At 45.0% G+C, this 19,268-nt stretch overlaps 5 protein-coding genes across 5 annotated transcripts; 3 read left to right on the top strand and 2 right to left on the bottom strand.

The window, feature by feature from the left end:
- Positions 1–195: 195 nt before the first annotated feature.
- On the bottom strand, positions 196–2,834 carry PAAG_07082 (hypothetical protein; the record flags this gene model as incomplete). Its single annotated transcript, XM_015846119.1, has 4 exons — positions 196–296; positions 440–638; positions 691–1,542; positions 1,629–2,834. 4 exons carry the CDS (start codon positions 2,832–2,834, stop codon positions 196–198), a joined length of 2,358 nt encoding a protein of 785 aa, XP_015700554.1.
- Positions 2,835–3,226: 392 nt separating this feature from the next.
- Positions 3,227–3,787, top strand: PAAG_07083 (hypothetical protein; the record flags this gene model as incomplete). Its single annotated transcript, XM_015846120.1, has 1 exon — positions 3,227–3,787. One exon carries the CDS (start codon positions 3,227–3,229, stop codon positions 3,785–3,787), a length of 561 nt encoding a protein of 186 aa, XP_015700555.1.
- Positions 3,788–9,369: 5,582 nt separating this feature from the next.
- PAAG_07086 (CaaX farnesyltransferase beta subunit) lies at positions 9,370–11,563 on the top strand (the record flags this gene model as incomplete). The annotated part of the gene is made up of 7 exons (XM_002791129.2): positions 9,370–9,995; positions 10,160–10,315; positions 10,393–10,467; positions 10,524–10,651; positions 10,712–10,829; positions 10,890–11,168; positions 11,278–11,563. 7 exons carry the CDS (start codon positions 9,370–9,372, stop codon positions 11,561–11,563), a joined length of 1,668 nt encoding a protein of 555 aa, XP_002791175.1.
- Positions 11,564–14,127: 2,564 nt separating this feature from the next.
- On the top strand, positions 14,128–15,024 carry PAAG_07087 (hypothetical protein; the record flags this gene model as incomplete). Its single annotated transcript, XM_015846121.1, has 2 exons — positions 14,128–14,152; positions 14,606–15,024. The coding sequence occupies 2 exons, from the start codon at positions 14,128–14,130 to the stop codon at positions 15,022–15,024; spliced, it is 444 nt and encodes a 147-aa protein (XP_015700556.1).
- Positions 15,025–17,911: 2,887 nt separating this feature from the next.
- PAAG_07088 (hypothetical protein) lies at positions 17,912–18,608 on the bottom strand (the record flags this gene model as incomplete). The annotated part of the gene is made up of 3 exons (XM_015846122.1): positions 17,912–18,006; positions 18,073–18,403; positions 18,510–18,608. The coding sequence occupies 3 exons, from the start codon at positions 18,606–18,608 to the stop codon at positions 17,912–17,914; spliced, it is 525 nt and encodes a 174-aa protein (XP_015700557.1).
- Positions 18,609–19,268: the final 660 nt, after the last annotated feature.

Raw genomic sequence — 19,268 nt, forward strand, 5'->3', positions numbered from 1 at the left:
TCATGTCAGTCGTAGCCAATTGTTTGCTGTTTTTGGTAATTATATATTTCGCGCTTTGATTCGGGTCGTCGAATGGTCGAGTGAAGGCCGTGAACATGTAAACAGAAAAAAAAAAAAAAAATACATCATCAAAATACTTGATCAGAAAAAAAAAAAAAAAAAACAAGGGAGTTGTTAAAACAAGATACGCGGGTTCTAGTTCGATCGGATAACGAGTCTTGATATAAATTTGTTGGATAAACAGTCAAAGTCGTTCCGGTCGAAGGTAGATTTGCTGCGTCCGCGGAGATAGGACTCTGAATAGTATTATGTTGGTCAGTTTATGTTTTCGCGAGGTAAAGATAATAAAAGAAAAGGCTAAAAAATGTTACAAGTTTGTATTTGGTCCCATTGAAATAGGGCCAAACAAAAAAATGGATTGTTTGCTCTTTAGACTCACCGTATTGAGTAACATGCTGACGAACTTCTGTCATTGTATTACAGACATCGGCGTTTGAGCCAAGGAGGTGGTGATGCTTGTGGGAATCCCATTCGGTGAACGCGGGCAATTTCTGAGAGATTGCTTGGAAGAGACCGACGATCACTCCAACCGGGGTGGTTTCCATATCGGTGCAGAATTTGTCAACAGCAGCAGCATCCTAAAAATTTGTCAGTGAAGGAAACATACAACGAAAGAAATACTTGGCTTACGGGAACACGATAGTGACAATCAAACTGCATCTCCTCCCACACCGCAAGCAAAATAGAGGCGAGGAGGAAAATAGTTGGCCAGTTTTTTAGCTTGTCACCACTGTAAACGCTGGAGTAGAGAGCTGATAATTCCTCAAGCACATCCTTTTGCAAGTCGCGCCAAATCGTAGCCAAGCCACACTTTATCTGGAAATTAATCATAACGGGTGCCATGACTTTCCCATTGTATCTTGAAGTCTCATCTTCAACCCTACCAGTAAACTCCTCGAGCTCGCCTAGGCCCTCGACCATCGTAACATGCAGCGTGAGATTGTATGCGAGAATAAGCTTTAGCGCCTTTCGGATGACGGAAAGCTTTGTTCGGAAATAATATCGGAACGCACTCTTGAGCATTTGCGTTAAGAATGGCGTCCCCGTAAAGTAGTCATCTACGAATTTTTCGAAACTACCGTTCCCATCAATGTGTCTATCAAGGTAATCCGAAAGCATTGCAGGAGTGATTCCTTCCATTCCAGCAGACAGTTTTGCGGTAGCGAGCTCGAAATGGTTAGGGTCCCGCTGCATTGATTCCACCCAATCAACATTGAAACACTGCTCATCGCGAACATAGACTTCGCGAGCGGTTACGGGAAGGATTTGGCCGTATCCATGGGTAACGAAGAGCGTGCGCTCGACATCGGAAAAGCCTTTGATGTTGCCCACTGAGAAACCTAGGGTGACGTGACGTTCATAATCGGCCTTCCAGTCCTTCGTGAAGTAGCCGATTTCTTTAATATCGATGCGAGTACAAGGAACTTGCCAAAGCCTGGCGTGCGATGGCTGACATCCTGCACACGGCTCTCCTTTGTCACACTATACACGATGTTAGATGTTGGAAACAAAACTGAAAGAAAGAAAGGAGGGAGGGGCCTTGTTAGTTATTAATACTATTAACGTACCGTCTTCTTGAGGAACTTGCATCGCAGACATGCCCGCAGTTTACGTATCTCACTGGCCTGTTTCCGCTGGTCAGGCTTAAGTGGACCCTTTCGCTTTCCCACGCGCTTCTCGGTCTCGGGTTTTCCAGATTGAGACTGTTTTCGCACTTTAGTCTCTGAGGTCTTCGCAGCAATGGGACTCTTGCGGGATGATTTTCTATTTGGTGGAGAAGACGATTTCTGTGACGTTGGAGATCGGGTTGGGGATGAAACTTCCTTGACTGGTATGGGCCTTAGGATTGCGACGGGACTCACGGCAACCGGAGAAGATGTACCATGAGAGCGCTGGTCACATGACAATCTACGATTAATGGCGTTATACTCCACCTCAAGGTTCGATTCGGAACTTGGGGAATTGATGATCGGGTGCGAAAGGTCTGTCGTAAAACTACCAAAGGAATTTCTTGGGTTGTGAGGATCCAAATCGGAATACGACGAGTCAGACAAACTTCTATTATGAAGAGTCTGGTTGGGATTGATAAAAAAGCCTTGTTCATGATAGGGCGAGTCGACAGAGCGGCGATGTTCGATGGCTGTCCAGCCATTATCGCTGCTTGCGCTGGTTAAAGAGCGCACTTCCAAGAAAGTGTCTGTTGGAGAACTGCTACCAGGGATACTTTGGGAAGTATAAGGCAATTCTGGCAGTCCATCCATGGTGGGAAATGGCATAAGATCCGTGTGAAGGTCGTGGAAGCTGAAGGGCATCAGATCTCCTGGGGGTGCGGAGAAAGGCATCTGATAGGAAGCGTCCAGCAGGCTGGAGTCTAGTTGGGCCTGGGTAGCACTGGGCATGAGACCGATTGGAGAAGCCTGGAGGGAAATGGTGTAGCTGGAGCTGAACTGGGAAGCAGACGAGGTCTCAGCTTGTGAATAGGGTAGGTGGTGGGCCGGTATATTTTGAAACTGCCAGTCGCTGATGAAATTAGGGTCATGAGCTATGGTGGTAGTGTCGAAGCCGTGACCGCTGGTTTGTAAGGGTGAGATATCTCTACTGCCATCGGAACGGTGATGATTGTGGTTGTGTTGATGCTGATGGTACTGGTGATGGTGGTGCTGCTGAGTCGGTCGATGGTCCACCGTCACGGACCAAGTCTGGGCAGACATGTAACCCCGAGAGTCATAATCGAGGCTGACGATGCCATTGCCGGTCAAATCTACATCTCCCATTGTGGACCGGGTGGTATCATGGATATACGAGGGGTTGGTGGTAGGAGCTGATGATTACTTATAGAGCTTGCAAGAGTGTAGTGCAGTGAGAGAGTATGTCAGTTTGTGATAGGGACGGAGAAGACGGGAGGAGAGGAGAGGAGAGGAGAGGAGAGGAGAGGAGAAGAGAAGAGAGAATGGAAGATGAGAGGATCGAGGACGGAGAGAAGTGAGGAGGTGAGGTGTCAGATTGGCGAGGAGCGAGATGTGAGTGGAGAAGGTGTGGGTCACTGGTGAGCACAGGAGAGGGTAGTTGGGATTTGTGTTGGACACGAGGGGCCGTGTGCTTTACTTGAATGTGGGGAGCCAAAGCAGCGGTGAGCCAGCCCGCGCTCTGGTTGGCCCACGCCCCCATGAGTGCCCGCCGGAGCTTGGGCCGTGGCTGCAGCGCCCAGCGCCCAGCCAGCGCTTGCCCGCCTGCCCGCTGCAGTCTTGGGCCCACGCCCCGCCCCAAGCCCCAACCCCAAGCCCCAGTGGTCCCCAGCCAGGCCGGCCTGCAGCGTACATGGCGCCGTGCTCGCCTCGTCCACTACGTTACTCGTACCTTGCCCTGTACCTCGCCAGCCAGTTCTCTGCCACACGGTACTTTCCACAACCCTCAACAACCGGGTCTGAATCAGCGAGAGTGCTTAGGGACACGCGATCTACACCAAATACCCACGGTCTTTCTGTCGCGAACGAGGCTGGGGAAAAGGATTGGCCTAGGATTCAGCGGGCCTCACATACAACTACAACCTGGGTCCTTGGACCTTGCAACCCGTGCCAATACCATCCTCATTCCATTCGTTGAAGCACGCCGTAGTTATCTTGCTTCGTTGCTTCGAATGCTTTTCCGGATGAGGCTAACTGCCACTCGACAGATTGAATATTGCCAGCATCGAGCTCGGTTTCATCACAAGATTCAGAGTGGATAAACCAGTTCATGAATATCAATATTTATCTTCAACATCAAATGACAACCGTTCTGTGAATAATTGACCCGTCGGTGAAGTTTTACTTTTTACCTTTATTTTTACGATATTTTTTGCTTGCACCCTTTCATTATGGGTTTATTTGTGGCATTTTTTATTGTGGAGATAACTACTATTAGCTACGACTCCATCCAAAAGCCCTCTTTTCGTGACCAGCCTTAACATTGAAGCCTGCGCAAAACCCAGAAAATCAAACGCTTATAAAGTGCTTAAAAAGGGTGTAGTAAACATTAAGCCCTCTGGATTCCCTGGATACTTCGACCCGAACCCAACTAACAAAGATCACCGGATCTGATGCCCTAGGTTCGATCAAGGATCGAAATCTAGTAGTGGTTCAAAATCTGCGTTTCATATTATCTCAAGCTTTGTTCGGCTAAGTTACAAAGATCAATTCCCCGAAATCTATCGATTTAACTTGCGCCCAGGGAAACAACCATGTCCTCCCAAAACGAGAGAAATAAATGTTATAAAAACAGGTGGCCGCTTTGTTGGCCAACCAAAATATTAATAAACGGGGAGCATTTGGTTATCTCATATATCTCCTTGTTGCCGATGACGTCACGTAGAGTGAAGCTATGTATGTAAGCGGGTAAGCGGTGTCGATTATTTAACAATTATTTTTTGACTTTCTCCTGCCTAGGAGCTCAGATTTTATTCCTTGATCTGGATGCTGAATAACCTGGTTCATTTCCTTCTCACCATTCGGAGATACTATACGGCTGTCAACCAAGCAAAATATGAGCGAAATCAGGAAAATCAACCTTTTCACCGGGCCAAAAACAAGAGACAGATATATATGTTCCCCTGTTAAGAAGGGTGACTGCATCGAGTAAGCCTTTGGCAAACGGCTAATAATGGCCCACATTAAAAGTTACCGCATAAAAAGAACTTTTAATCGAGTCAGAAAAGAAAAGGTAAAAACATAATCATGTCAAAATTAAAATACAAATCGTCCGAATATTCAGCCACCTTACCTTCGCTAACATGAACCTTTTGCAGAACCAGGCCTTCAGTTCAGAAAGTCGTCATCGCTCTAAGTTGGTAACTCCTTGGCACCAACCTTGGAAGCCTCCACGAGATGGCACAAGATGAACACGGCTACATCCGACAGCTAAACAGGAAGATCCATCTGCCCAACAAATGATGGGATTGAAGGAATGCCCATCTCTCATCCCTCCCATCCCTTACCCTAGCTAGGCACTATTACCACGGAATTTTTCAGATACAAGCTTCATACAAATAACATTTGAACCAAGGGCTCTCAACCCAAAGCAGTTCGCTCACTTAAACACAGTTTCCCACTAGCTTCGGTCAGTGCGTGTTTGATCAATGCGTTGTCAACAGAACCAGCTATTTAACTGGGATGATCGATCATTTTCCTGCCAACTAAAATAAATGTAAAAAAGAAAGTGAAAATGATGACCCAGTCAGACTGACTCTGACTCGTTACACGCTCCTCGGACATACTATGATTTCCGCTCTATTTCCCCCACTATCTTCCTTTTGGGATATCCTAGCACCATGTTGGGGAGGGTATGGAACAACGGAAAAGAGAGGAGGAGGGGCTGAAGTAATAAAATAGTTCGCTTGCTTGCTTGCTGATATGCTGGTTCATCAACTATTTCGCCCAGTTTTGAATCGAGTAAGTATTTATTGGGAAAGTGTATGTATGTATCCTGATCATAATTTCGAAGTAGTTGATGTGGATGGGATAAAGCTGGCTGGCTACCTAGGGCTCTGCTGCGAGTCACAGGACTCCTCAAGTTTCCGATGGACGCATATTGAAGTCCACCACTATGGTTTTCTGTGCTTATATGAGATCAACCGTTATACCATTCAACGCGGGGTTGGAGGTTGGCTGGTGGTGGGGCAGCATACACGAGATCTGCAATTAAGTGCCAGCGCTAAGGTGGACAGCAATCGTATCTCTCTCGCTCCTGCTGCCCACTTCCTTTCAACAGAACCTGTCCTTCTACATCTAACAGGCGGAGTTGGTAGGAAAACCAAGCTCAACGACTGGTTAACCAGCATCTGTCATCATCTTAATCATGCTTAATGCCATATGGTACTTACCCTTCTGACAAGAAATTAAGGATGGTCATCCCCAACCGATTAACTACGATGCGTATGAAACAGAAGTTCCGAATCATGAACAGCAACGCATCGTCATTATCCGGTTTCGTTCCCCCAAGTTGAAGTATACAGGCACAAAATTCGTTTCAACCCTGAGGCACCACAGTTATTTTCCAAGGTCCTGATGGAGTATCAAATTATCGATTCGCATTCCCTGCGGGAATATCTTAGTCTGATCTTATCACTTTCAGGCGGTCTTTTTATAACCAAGGCGAAAGGTTAATTAGAGCTTGTGATCTCAAGTGAAGATCCCGTCTAGCCTATTATCTGTTCTGGTCAACTATTGGGTCGGCCAAGTGCCCTTCGTTCTCTATGGTAATCACTTGTTTTTCTCTTTGTAATCTCGGGATATTTCATACTGTGTTTATCTTCTCTTAGCATGTATTTCCATTCCTGTCAACGAAGAATACATTTATCAGACCTCCTCCCACATGAATGGTTGATGCGAGGTCGAGATACTAGCTCCAAAGCCCCCTTTTTCTAGGGATGGTGATTGGAACCTTGAAGGGGACCCGATGCGGCCATATTCGCCGTACCAAATGCGTCGTCACACCTTCCGTTCCCCTCCCATTTTTTGAAGAAAATATACACATGCACGGACTGCACCGTTGCCCTTCTTCTCTTTTTCTTCCAAGATTTAGCTGTCAGCCTTTTCGCTCACCCAACCACTTACATTGACGTAAATCTGCGTTGAGTCCCCCGTGGACATCCAGACGAGCAGTAATGTCGCCAATATAGCCATGCATTCACATACAATTCCATCTCAACGTGCAAACGAATTTCTATTCCAACACATAGCTGTTTCGAAGTTGATTCGGCATGAATCTCATAGAAAGGGAAAGCAAAATTTTGTATTTTCAAACACACCGTCCTTTTAACATACATACTCCCTCTAGACATATGCCGGTACGTCAATGCAGCCAACCAATGAACGCATGAGGGATCATTTTTCTTTCTCTTTCTCTTTCGTTTTGGGGTGGAGAAGGTGGGTTGCGGTTGACGGGGCGCAGGCTCAGAGCATGCTGCTGCTGTCAAAATAAGGTTAAATATGCCACCCACGTCAAAAAGCAAAAGGCGGAAATTAATTTGTTGCATTTTTATGCTAGATGGAGGAAGAAGAATGTATGGAAGGAATGTACGTATGTGCGTTCCCCAGGGTGAGACGACATAAGGATATATATGCACAGAAGCTGTGAATCTCTATCCATAATGGGAACTTATTGTCCTTCACTTCAGGGAGGATCGATGGCGTTAACAATGGGAAGGAGAAGCTGATTGAGAAAGGTGGTCACTTTTTTACCTTGTATTGTAGTTCCTTTCTTCTCTTTAGACTATATTTTACTCATATCTCAAGGCTCTCCTGGACTATCGGGTTGCGGGGCCGCTCTTCAGGGCCGTCGATCGATCGATTTCACAGACACAAAGCTAGAACTGGAAACGGCAGGATGAGGGAGTTTGGCCTTTCCTTTTATCTCTGCACAATTGCTCCGTAATTGCAGGATATTTCTGAAAGCTTCACGCTTTTGACGCCATTTCTCTCATCATTTTCCTGCGAGATACAGATACAAACGGGGCACCGGGAATGTCGAATAGCTATGCGGATCTAGCTGTGAGGTCATTAGAAGCGGTCAGCAACGCTCCTGTTTTGCTTGAGCATGCTATCCATCGTCTAGTGGGTAGATTAAAATATAGCAAAACAAGCTTTTACGGTTTTATCTGAGAATTTGAATGACCCACTATGTTGCACGATTGCAGCATCGAAGCATTGATTTAGTCTTTCTTTCTTTCTTTCTTTCGTTTTCTTCAGACAGGGTTCCAACATGATGGATGGCCAGCCCTACCATAACGGTTTCGGGACTTAAGCCCATCTTGTGTCCGAAGTTTTGCTTCCAAAGATGGTACATCCACTGTGTTAGATGACACCGCTTCTCGAACCTTGATAAGCGGAATTGCAATGACGAACCTACGGTGACCAGCTCTCTGTCATCTTTACAGTTTCCGTTGTCAATTTGGATACGTTTTCGTTGAAGTGGACGGGTAGGGGCTGGAAGCTGACTTTGAAAATAGAAGGCTAGGAAGTGATTTCTATCCGCAATATGGCGTATCACGGCATAACATGGTATAGTAATCGCTCACATATGTTGGCTCTATGAAAACTGTCATTGGATCAAATGCTGGGAGGTGTGCTGTTGATATTCTCCTATCATGAATACCCTTGCTCTCACGGAACCAGTGCGTCTATTCAAAGTGCGTTGCCACGCTAGTTAGCCATTCAAAAGGTCCGTGACACCAACGGTTTGAGGATGTTATCAAAAGAGATTTGCAGCCTTCGTATGGCCATCGATAGCATTATCCGCCCGAAAGAGGGGAAAGATCTCTTAGATCTGCCAAAAGACTATCCAAATCCATACCATCACGGTCGGGTAAACACACGTGTCAGACATTAATGTAAGTTTCTCTTGTATTACACATCAGTTAAGTTACTTTTAAGTAGCTCCGCATTCTTTCCCTCTTCGCCCTTTTCGCAGGTCCGATTTATTTGCGCTATCAATCCTTTCAACGGTGTTTCTAAGCATGCAGTACTTTTGTATCATCGATCAAATTCAGGTATCGAGCGCGTGGAATGATATGGCGGCTCTCCCTATGCGTCGAGTCCTGACATGAATCCGTAGAGATGACATTCGCAGTGCTGTTGTCGTGGTATCGGGCTCCTATATTTGATAAAATGCGAAACAATAGCTGTTCTCATGCAACCCCGGCCGTCGTATGAATTCAAGGCTGCTTATGGTTATGAAGGACACAACAGCTGCCACATGCCATGCTAAATGCACCTTTTCTCCGATCTATTTTGAGGTCTGGAGGATTGATAGTTTCATGTCTCAAAATAACTGGGCTTTAGGCGAAGGATGGGCCCCTGCTAGTAGCATATGATCATTTTGAAGAATAGATCTCTTCTACGGAATTTATCAAAGAGAAAAACACGAGGGATGAAAGCAAAGAGCTGAGCAGCAACATAGGTTTGACTGGTTGCTGTTATATCTGTGAGAAAGCTAAATCGATGAATAAATAAGAAATTGAAAACTCTCCAAGAAAGGTTCAAAAAATTGGGCTATGGATTTCATAGAAATTTAGCATGAAAATCCAATCTTACAGTGTTGCTGTTGTTCTCAGAACAACACTTGTAGTCCATTGTTGGTAGTAAATTTCTTCATTGGGTCCCATTCATTGCATAAGACGTTGAACAATGGCGAAACATTATTCTTTCATTATAAGCGAATTAACCAACCAACAATACAAGTAGTCAATATAATCACAAAGAAAGAGTGTGTATTGACACGTACCAAGCAGTGTAAAAGGGATTACACCAAAGTTTGAATGTTCACAAGAGTATTATGATCAGAAGAAAATATCAGCGCAGAGTCCACATTCTTATCACCAAAACCGCTAGCAAAGAATCCAACCCAAGAACATCTTCAACCACTCGCAAAGTGCATAGCAGTGTCAACACTCCCGGCGACTTAGAAAAGCAGCATGAACATAAGCAACGGCAGCTAAAAGCAGATCTTTCTCTTCTCTCTTCATCTGCTGTTGGGGAACCTTCATCCGTCTCTTCATCAACTCCCCCGCATTCAATCCGTCTGCAGAGAGGCAAGGGGGAAAAAATGATGACCGCTTCACAGAGCCGGAATGCTCAGTATCCAAAGAGTATCCCAGACATATTCACACAGCTACCCCCAATCCGCGATTCGCTGGTCACAGAGACTTCCAGAGCGCAAGATGCTACCGTTGACCAATGTCTCCCGTTCCTAATGGGGATGGCCAGTTCCCAGAATGATTCGTTCAATCAGTTCGGAGTGCCAAGGCTGGATCGGGATGCCCATATTTCCTTTTTATATGATTCATTGGAGTCTTATCCAGATCGATTTGTTGGACTTGATTCAAGTCGGCCTTGGATGGTTTACTGGGCATTGGCGGGATTGCATATGTTGGGGGAAGATGTCACTAAGTTCCGGCAGCGGTAGGTTTGGACTTCTTATTCCCCCCCTTCCCCTCTTACTTTCTTTTGATTTGCTATGGAGCGTGTATGTGGTTTACGATAATTGCATATTATTATAGATACGTAGATTTATTACATATCGTCTGTTGTTACCATTTAGCTAATTTCTCTTTTTGAACTTTCAGTGTCATAGCTACTGCTGCTCCTATGCAAAATGCTTCGGGAGGGTTTGGAGGGGGCCACGGACAGTTGTCGCACTGTGCATCTTCATACGCGATTATTCTTTCTCTGGCCCTCGTCGGTGGAGAGGATGCATTCAAACTAGTCAATCGGACAGCAATGTAAGGTTCCTTTACGGATTTTTGCATCCCTCTTGTGTCTTTATTCCCGTTATCCGAAATGCTGAAGTGATAAATAGGTGGCAATGGCTCGGGAAATTGAAGCAACCCGATGGAGGCTTTCAGGTAACCCTTGGGGGTGAGGAGGATGTACGGTAGGATCCCTGGATCATGTTCTATATCAAGTCATTGTTTTACTAATGGATTGCAGAGGTGCATATTGCGCAATGGTTATGATTGCTTTACTTGACCTTCCGCTCCAACTCCCTCTTGATTCGCCTGCTAGGCAAGCTGGTTTTGACACTTTCCTAAGTGGGCTGCCGGAATATTTGTCGAGGTGTAAGAAACAAATGACATGTGGCATCGTTTGGGAGGATCGCTGATAGTTATGATGTATAGGCCAAACCTTCGAAGGAGGGATTTCTGGAAGCCCGGGAACAGAAGCCCATGGCGCATACGCATTTTGTGCTCTGGCATGTTTATGCATCCTTGGTGCGCCCAAGGAGATGATGAACAAGTGCGTGAATAGAGTAAGTAGTGTTGTCTAACCTTGTACTGGAGCTAACCATGTCCCTAGATATATGGATCTCCCACTATTGATATCATGGCTCTCAGCTAGACAGTGCGCCCCTGAAGGCGGGTTCGCTGGAAGGACCAACAAACTAGTTGATGGTTGCTACAGTCACTGGGTCGGAGGCTGCTGGCCATTGGTCCATGCCGCTATAAATGGCATCCAGTCTGGACCTACCCCGCTGCACTCGAGATATGGTGCTCTTTTTCATCGCGAAGGGCTGACAAGATATATCCTAAATTGTTGTCAAGGACCTCATGGAGGGCTACGAGATAAACCTGGCAAGTAAGTGGATTTTCCCGCTCGTAGCGCATGTACATCTCCCGCTTATGTGCGGGGCGTGGATTGGGGTGATGATGGAATAATGGTTGTTGACATGATTTCTTCTCTTTAGACACCCGGATTCTTACCACACCTGTTATATATTAGCTGGCTTAAGCACTGTCCAGCATGATCACTTCATTACGGGAGCTGCTTCGGTCGCCACCGCCAATAATCCCTTCCCCTCGGCATTTTCCTGGTCTCATGCACCTGTAACCCCTTCAGTGGAGCAAGATCAATGGGCCATTGTTTTCGATGAGGAGGATCGTCTGGAAGTCGTCCATCCCTTATTCGTCATCCCGCATCGTGCTGCGAAGAATATGCGAGAATGGTGTGAGAAGAACCCGGTCCAAATTTGAACATAAATCTGGATTTACAGAGAGGGCGTTATAGTGTTTCGGACTGGGACTACGAAAGGCGAACCATTTACATCCTCATATATTGGGTGTGGATGAAAAATTGGGATGTTTTTCTTGTATAGTTATTACCTAGCTTTATAGTCTGGACAATTGCAATCAAAGCAAAACAAGACGAGCCATCTTCTCAGTTTGACATCATTCATTGTTACCTATATACCTAGGTAGATATTCATCCACGCCGACTGGAAGAAGGGAGATCAGATGAGTGGCCCCTCAAGCAAGTTGTGTCTTGGCGCCTCCTGGTTTTCTCAAACTGCCAGCCTCGTCGCTCGTTGTCGCACATCAAACAATGTTGACGACACACGGGGAAACAGTGTTACATCTCAAAGAAATGGGTCCTAAGCTAAATCCACTTTCTATATTTCATCTCGTGTCACAGATTTGTTGCGTCTGCAAGCATCTGTTAGCGAATTCTGCCCTGTCGCTCGAGATGCTGAGTCGGTTCGTCCTGTTTCCCCAGGTCGTGGTACAAGAAGGAGAAAGCGAGCAACTTAGTGACTGAGTGGGACAGGACAAAAGTTAATTGAATTGATTTCTTCACGTTGCATTGTTGACCCAGATGGATTTCGCTTCCTGCAGCTTCGGGAAGCATGCTTACACAGCGAATCACCTCTTGCAGGATCGGGTTGAGATTACGGAGAGTCACCAGGATCACCCAGCTTCTTCTTTAGTTAACACCTTGTTTTATGCTCCTTTGAAAACACCAAAACTGCTATTAGCAGAATGATTTCAAAGAGCTGCCCAGAGCAAGAATTTGTCTTGCAGAGTGTTTATACGAAGTTCAATACTCGAGAGCTGCCTACGCGGGGTGATATACGACACTACTGATTGGTGATTAGCTCTGGTCTCAGGCGCATACGTGCATACGTTAGTTCTGTTTGGGTATGTGACTCCACAACGGATTCAACGTCTTTTTTGTTGAACGATTACTTACATACCCAGGAACCCAAGTAGTAAACGACTTTTTCACACAGATCCTCAGCCATAAATTTCCTGTAGGCTGTGATTCTAACAATTTTCAGGGTCCCTCTGCGAGGAATAAATTTTTGTTGAAAGCAGCAAATCCACGCTGGATCCTCGTGCCCCTATGCATCGACCATTTCTGGAACATTTGCAGCCGTTTTCCCCAATGGTGGAGGAGACCAGCGACTGCCAACTCATCATTGCATCAGAATGCCTGTCACTAGTCGAACAACAACGCACAAGCAGCGCCAGTTCCCTTCCAAGGTTGCCTCAAAGAAACTCCTTTGGTTCCGTTCCGTATCGGATATCGCACCGAACGCAAACGTCGTTATTGTCCCTTTAATTCCGGTAGGATTGGGTATTTGCTGCCACTCAATTCAGCTCTCGGATCAATGCTCTTTCTTTTCTTGCCTTTCTTTCCTTTTGGTGCGGACAAATCCCAATGACCTGGTACGTTGGTCAATCCTGACGTCTGTCTTCGGCATGGTTCCCCGACTCTAGCAGAGGAGGGGCAGGAAAGGACCAAACAGGGGAGAGGAACAACGTAATAAACTGCAGGTTGTGGGGTAACCTACTAAGACAAAAGGCAACTATTTCTTTGTGCAGGCAATAAAAATATCCTGCGTTTCGCTCCAGGGTTCAACTTCAGCGCGTTTTGCGCAACGCGAATCCAACCATTAGCAGTATAAATTGCATTAGCGGAGGTTGACAATGTTCCAGGACGCTTGACGGATGGTGATTTCACTCCCGTTCTGCGGGGTCTGTACCCTCTCTGCTTGTCCCTTTATGAACGATACACCTCGTAAGACCAAATATTGCGCGCACAAACTGACGTCTTCTCTGCAGCTCTTGAGGCCCTAGGGTTCAGTTGTTCAAGCGTCCTGTCTGAGCTTGATGAGCTAATCCTCATCGCTTAGATCGACGGCGAATTAAATCTCTATAGGCTCGACAATGAAGTTCTCGATCTTGTCGTTTGCCTTCACTGGCAAAAAGGCATGCCAACACATCAAAGCAAGAAAATTCGAAAGTCGGATAGAAAGGATAATTTCTTTCCCACAGCATTCCTCTTTCTATCTGTCTATTTCAAATCCCTCGATCGAACAAACCTTAATAACCAGGGTTCATATCTATCAGCCCCACCCATATATTTGACGTTGCATTAAATCATGCTTGCTTCGCTGTCTACAATGGCTTATTTTCTCATTAGAGGTGTAGGCCAGCAAAGTTTCTTACTTTTATGTTTTTGTATCTGACATTATAGAGCCTTCCCCGCTATCCCTTTTATCGATCCATAGATCACCCTCAGTTTATTTGTCAATCTGCCAACAGCTTGTCTGTCCATAACGCTTGAGACTTCTTCAGATGTTTGTATAACTGGTGCGACGTTGGGCATCAAACCTCTTCATCCTTCTTAGGTTCAGTATACCTGAATCACGACCTCCTCTTGGGTGCTTCAAGCCTGAAGCATCGGGTATCAAAGTCAACATATTGTTCAGCTGAGCAACATAGATCCTGCTGGATCGGGATTTTTCTTGGTCGAAATGTACTACATTCAATACCTTGCGAGTATGTTGCCCTAAAAAGTTCCATGATAGAATATGAAAGCTTGTGCGAGCCGGAGAACAAAAAAAAATAAAAATAAGCTCAAATATCGATCATATGTCACAGACAACTATGCTACATCCTTCTAGGTTCTATGACGTTCAATTTTCCATTCATTGGCCATTGTTTTCTCTGTCCTTATTTCACATTCTATTGTTAACCGGCAATTTTCTGAAGAGGTGTTGCTTTCTCGTTCCAACTTTTGGTTGTATTCCAGATTGAACTGGACTCTATAGACTTTTATACCTCCCCCGGACCCCTGACTATTCATGGTACCCAAAAATTCACCACCGTTGGTTGTTTGTTTTCTTTTTCCTAAAATAAAATAATAATAAAAGAATTCTTGTCAGGCAGGAATCACCGTGGTCTGACCAACAGATGACGTTTCACAACCAATAACGTGTTTTCTATCTGCAGGTCTTTGCCGCCGTCGCCGCTGGCCAGAACCCTTTTACGAATTATATCACTGTCCCACTGGATATGGCTGCCTTGTTCGCGTTAATCATCGCGAATACCAAACGGATGTCTATTGTGAAACGGAAACCCTAGCGCGAGAGAATGCGGCTATGCGCGCCTATTTGATCTGTCGGAATTTCTCTGTAAATGACGGGATGTATCCCGCAGGCCACGACCACGGAGGCATTGTGCAGGGTATTCCCGTTGCTATTGGCACAGGCCGACGGAGCCGCTTCGGCGACGACATGGATGCGTCAGCCAGTGGTGGAAGTCGAAGTGGAGGCAGCAGCCCAGAAAGCTACGACGGAGGCCGATTGGGCCGTTACCACCAACCTGCCAGACTAACGAGAACACTTGCATATGATCCCCGAAGCCTCTGACTTCGTTCGATCGCCTTTTGATTTTGACGTAGCAAGGTCCGTCTTCTAACCACCTGAGCGGATGTCCACGATAAGACCGCGATTCGCCAAAAGCAAAAAAAAGAGGTGGAGAAACAACCTGAAGAAACTATCGCACGAAACCTGTGCCCTCTTCAAGAAAAGAATAAACAGTTGGGCTTAATGGCTTTATGATATTACGTTTTATCTTGGAAATGACTTGATGACAATGAATTCGCTAGGCGGGTAATACAGAACTGTCTACAATCTCGTTCCTACGTTTGATGATACAAAGTTAACAGCCGCAATGACCAAAAATAACACCATGAAACGATTTCTTTCCATAGATTTTTCTCCCGATATTCCCTTTTTATCCTCACCGACGCTGTTAATATACTCCAGCAAAGGAATATCGCGTACTTGGTCGCTACCTTGTTTGTGGATCTTTTTCTGTCTGCCCTCCCCCCCTCCTTTCCTCATTTCCGTGTGAACAAACGTCTTTTTTTTTTTTTTTTTTTTTTTTTTTGCAAAAACCTTTCCAAGGGATTTCTATTTGGTAGCGATACAAAGAGGGGCTGCAAGAGAAGAAGTAATGTGAAATGATTTATTAATTTGACCGTGATTTCCGTTTATATGACTCCCGGTTATTTATCTGCTATTTGCCGTTTTCGCATTTTCATAAGAAACTACCTCCCTATTGAAGGGGAAATTCTATTTGGGTGCGATTCGCCATTCAACATTTTACTAGCAAGCGAGCATATATTTCTTGCATTAAAGTCTTTCATATAGCGATTATTGCAGGATTTCCCGTGCTGAAATACCCCGAATGAACATGAAGGAGAAGATCTTGTGGTCTTGTTTTATATATATATAATTTTCCCTATTTCATCTCTTTTCCTTCAAAAGAATATCAATTATGTATTCTCCTCTTCCATCGTCTTCGGTTCAATCACGGTTGCTTAAACCTGACTTAGAGGAAATCTTTCCAAGCAAAATAGTATGAGATTTGATGGTGCTCATAATGACAATGATGATTTCAGATATATCCTTTAACAGGATAAAAGAAAATCAAATGTTTCCTTCAGCCACCTTTAGAGTTATTGCGTCTGTGGAATTGGGAGAACTTGTTCTTCGTTCCGGCATGAGATGAGAAAAGGTCAATCAAAGCATGGGAAAATAAATGGTGACCTATAGTATCAAAATATGACAAGGGCGGCTGCTCTGTCTACCTTCCCTCGCAGAAACTACATAGCAATGTTACAATAAAGTATCTTGAGCTTCCTCTTGGATAAATTGGAATGAGGCAGCAGTCGTTGTTGAGTCCTTGAGTAGGGACCACAGGTGTTGCAGATATGATGTGTGGTTAAATGCTTCTGGTCTTTCTTGGCAATGGTATTTCAAAAGTATCAACAAGCAATTACAGAATTAACGCATATGACCTGTTCAACCTCCTGCACTTCGTCCAATTAAATTTATCAGTTGAACTGTTCAAATCTCTTAAGCCTGTGTGAGTTCTACAGTCCAAGCACATTATAGTTATGGAGTTATGGAGTTAGGTAAGAGCCTCGGCTTAAGCTAACTAGCGCGTCTGAGTCTGGAGCGGTTTACTGACTATTTTAGCTGGCTAGTTTACCCCATGAACTTCACCAGCTGAAAAGTCCACCTCATCTTTCACGACTTTTGTGGGCTCTGTCTAACACGACAGGCAAAACTTCACAACCGACCATGGACGAGCAGAAAAACCACATCTGGGATATTGGGGTGTAGATGTGTTTCCTTTCCCCGGTCGCTATATTACGACTTTCTCGCTAGAAGTATTCTTGGTGTCTAGTTGGTTCGAGCCGAGAAAGATAGGAAAGGGGCTAAATGTGAAGCACAAGTAGGTAATGCATTATGCCTAGAACTTTTCCTCTGAAAGAGGCTGATAAATAATCTAGATGTTGGAAAGGCGAAATGTAGCTTTATTCTCCAACATTCATTGCCAATTGAAGGCCTCCTCCATCTTTCTTTTTTCAGGAAAATACAAACTCCAACCCAAGCCAAGATTCCAAAGAGAATGGCCAAAAAAAAAAAAAAAAAAAAAAGTCAGTCCCAAGGATAGATTCTGGGAATAAACATCAAAGATTGCTCTTGCAATTAGGCCGTAGAGAACCGCGCTATCAAATAGTCAAACCTTTTGATCGAATCGGCCCGTGAGTATCTTTGGACGGAACATGGGTGCGACGCTCCTTTGTCGATTATCAGATGCCCGAATCAAACTCACCAATCCCAGAAGATGCGTTACCGCAAACGCGGATTTGGAGACACCCCTTTGAGTGGATTGAACAGGTGGTGAGTATAAAAACAAGCTTGCTCTGCACCCGGCAATTTCGGCACCGTGATTGACCAACCGGGGCCCAACAGATGAACCGTTCTCGATCACGAAATTATAGAGGGTCCATTGAACACCACGATATCACATGTTAGCTTACCTCCAGCCAGCGGATGGGTTTCTTCACACCTTGGTTCATGTCATCGGGCCTCCGTAAGTCGAAACATTGCGGAATGGGACAGGATGATCTACAATACCAAGTTGCTCTTTGTGGATAACACCATAGTCGAAAAGCAAAGGAGAAAATAAGGAAACAAAAACGGTACCCGTTGCTGCCAATAGAAATGTGACAGTGGCCCACATCGAATAATGACAAAACCAAGAAGATGCTGAAAGGATTGCTGACTGTGGTTGAAGAGAAGAGAAATGGGGATCCGGTGAAGAACTTTTGAGAAAATCAACCCAACAAATATATGAATGTATGAATGTAAGCTCTACCCTGCAATCCAACACTGTGATATGTTGTCCAGCAACAAAGGAAAACAAAGTCCAATCCGTTATGGAACTATAGATGGCATATTAATGTGTGCCGTTCCGGACTGGATCATAGTATCCGCCTTTCTGTCTCTCACTGCCGCAGGTAGCGCCTCGACCATTCTTCGACTGGCCCCGGTCTAACAACATATGAAATGATCTATCAGTTTGCATGCGGCAAACAATTTTATGACAACGGTGCGAACGGGTATTGGTACCACCTGAAGTTCCAGAACCCCCTTCTTCACCTCTCCGTCGGTTACGATTATTGCGAACGTCTCGAGAACGGAAAACGCTGTACAACAGCCATCCCGTTACCCAGTTGGGCCCATATTCTCCGTTTGTAATACCTCGATCAAACCACGCCCGTGTTCCCGGTTTGGAGTTTCTCCAAATTTCTAGAATGCCCCAACGCTGCACCTCTGGTCTGATGTGGTGCCAGAAAAATGGCGGTCGGATGTAAGGGTCGTTCCTCAAGCTTTCAAGAAGGTTGGAGTTTTCCTGATTCAATATATTGTAAACGATAATTGCTTCATCCTAACAACGTACTGATTAGTGGCTGCCTTCTTCCAATTGCCACCTTTGTATGGCTTCAGACAATGTTTCCTTGGCGCGACGCTCTCTGGAAGTTCGAGAAACTCACCCTCATTGCTCGGTATAAAGTCTCATGTAAAGGGTTATTTGTGTCAAGGCCAAGAGCATGCATAAAATCCTCCTTGGACACTCTAGGGCCAACAGCCATCTCTACAGATGGTCAAATCCTTCCAATTAACAAGAAAAGCAGAGGTTTGGTAAGTAGGCGTGATGAAGTTTTCTTAGTATATTTCTTTATGTCTCCCTAATGTTTTCCAGTGATGGTGGATTGGAAGGGCAAGAAGTCGGTGCCTACGGGGATATTTATGCTTTATACTCGGGTCGTTCGAGCATTATTAGGTAGCAAACATTCTGCAGCCTCCCCGAAGCTTACCTCTATTGCTCTTAAAAAAAAATTTAGAGGGGAAGAAAAGCAAAAATAAAGTGGAAAAAACTGAAAGAAAGGTTGGACGCGAATGGATCCCATTAATGTTGTGTGGACTATGGTAAGTCCTTCTTTTGATTGATGCATCAAAGAAGAATATGTCATGTGCGACCGGGTCTACCTTATACTTGACCAAGTTACTAGGGCTAGAATCATTGATCGAAGCAAGCTGATCCCATTGTCAAATCCTCCAAAAATTGGATTCTCCTGCATGCTTCCGCACCACGGCAGTGCCTAACCATTGTTGTGGATTCAAAAAGGTTTACCTGAAGAAAAGAAGGGATAACTAGAGTGGGTAGGTGGTTAGAGTCTTACCAGCTACCATTGTTTTTCAGAACTTCAATTTGTTTGACTATTACCGAGACATATCTGTGAACATGTTAT

This window comes from Paracoccidioides lutzii (assembly GCF_000150705.2).
Source record: "Paracoccidioides lutzii Pb01 unplaced genomic scaffold supercont2.21, whole genome shotgun sequence".
Taxonomy (NCBI): Eukaryota; Fungi; Ascomycota; class Eurotiomycetes; order Onygenales; family Ajellomycetaceae; genus Paracoccidioides; species Paracoccidioides lutzii.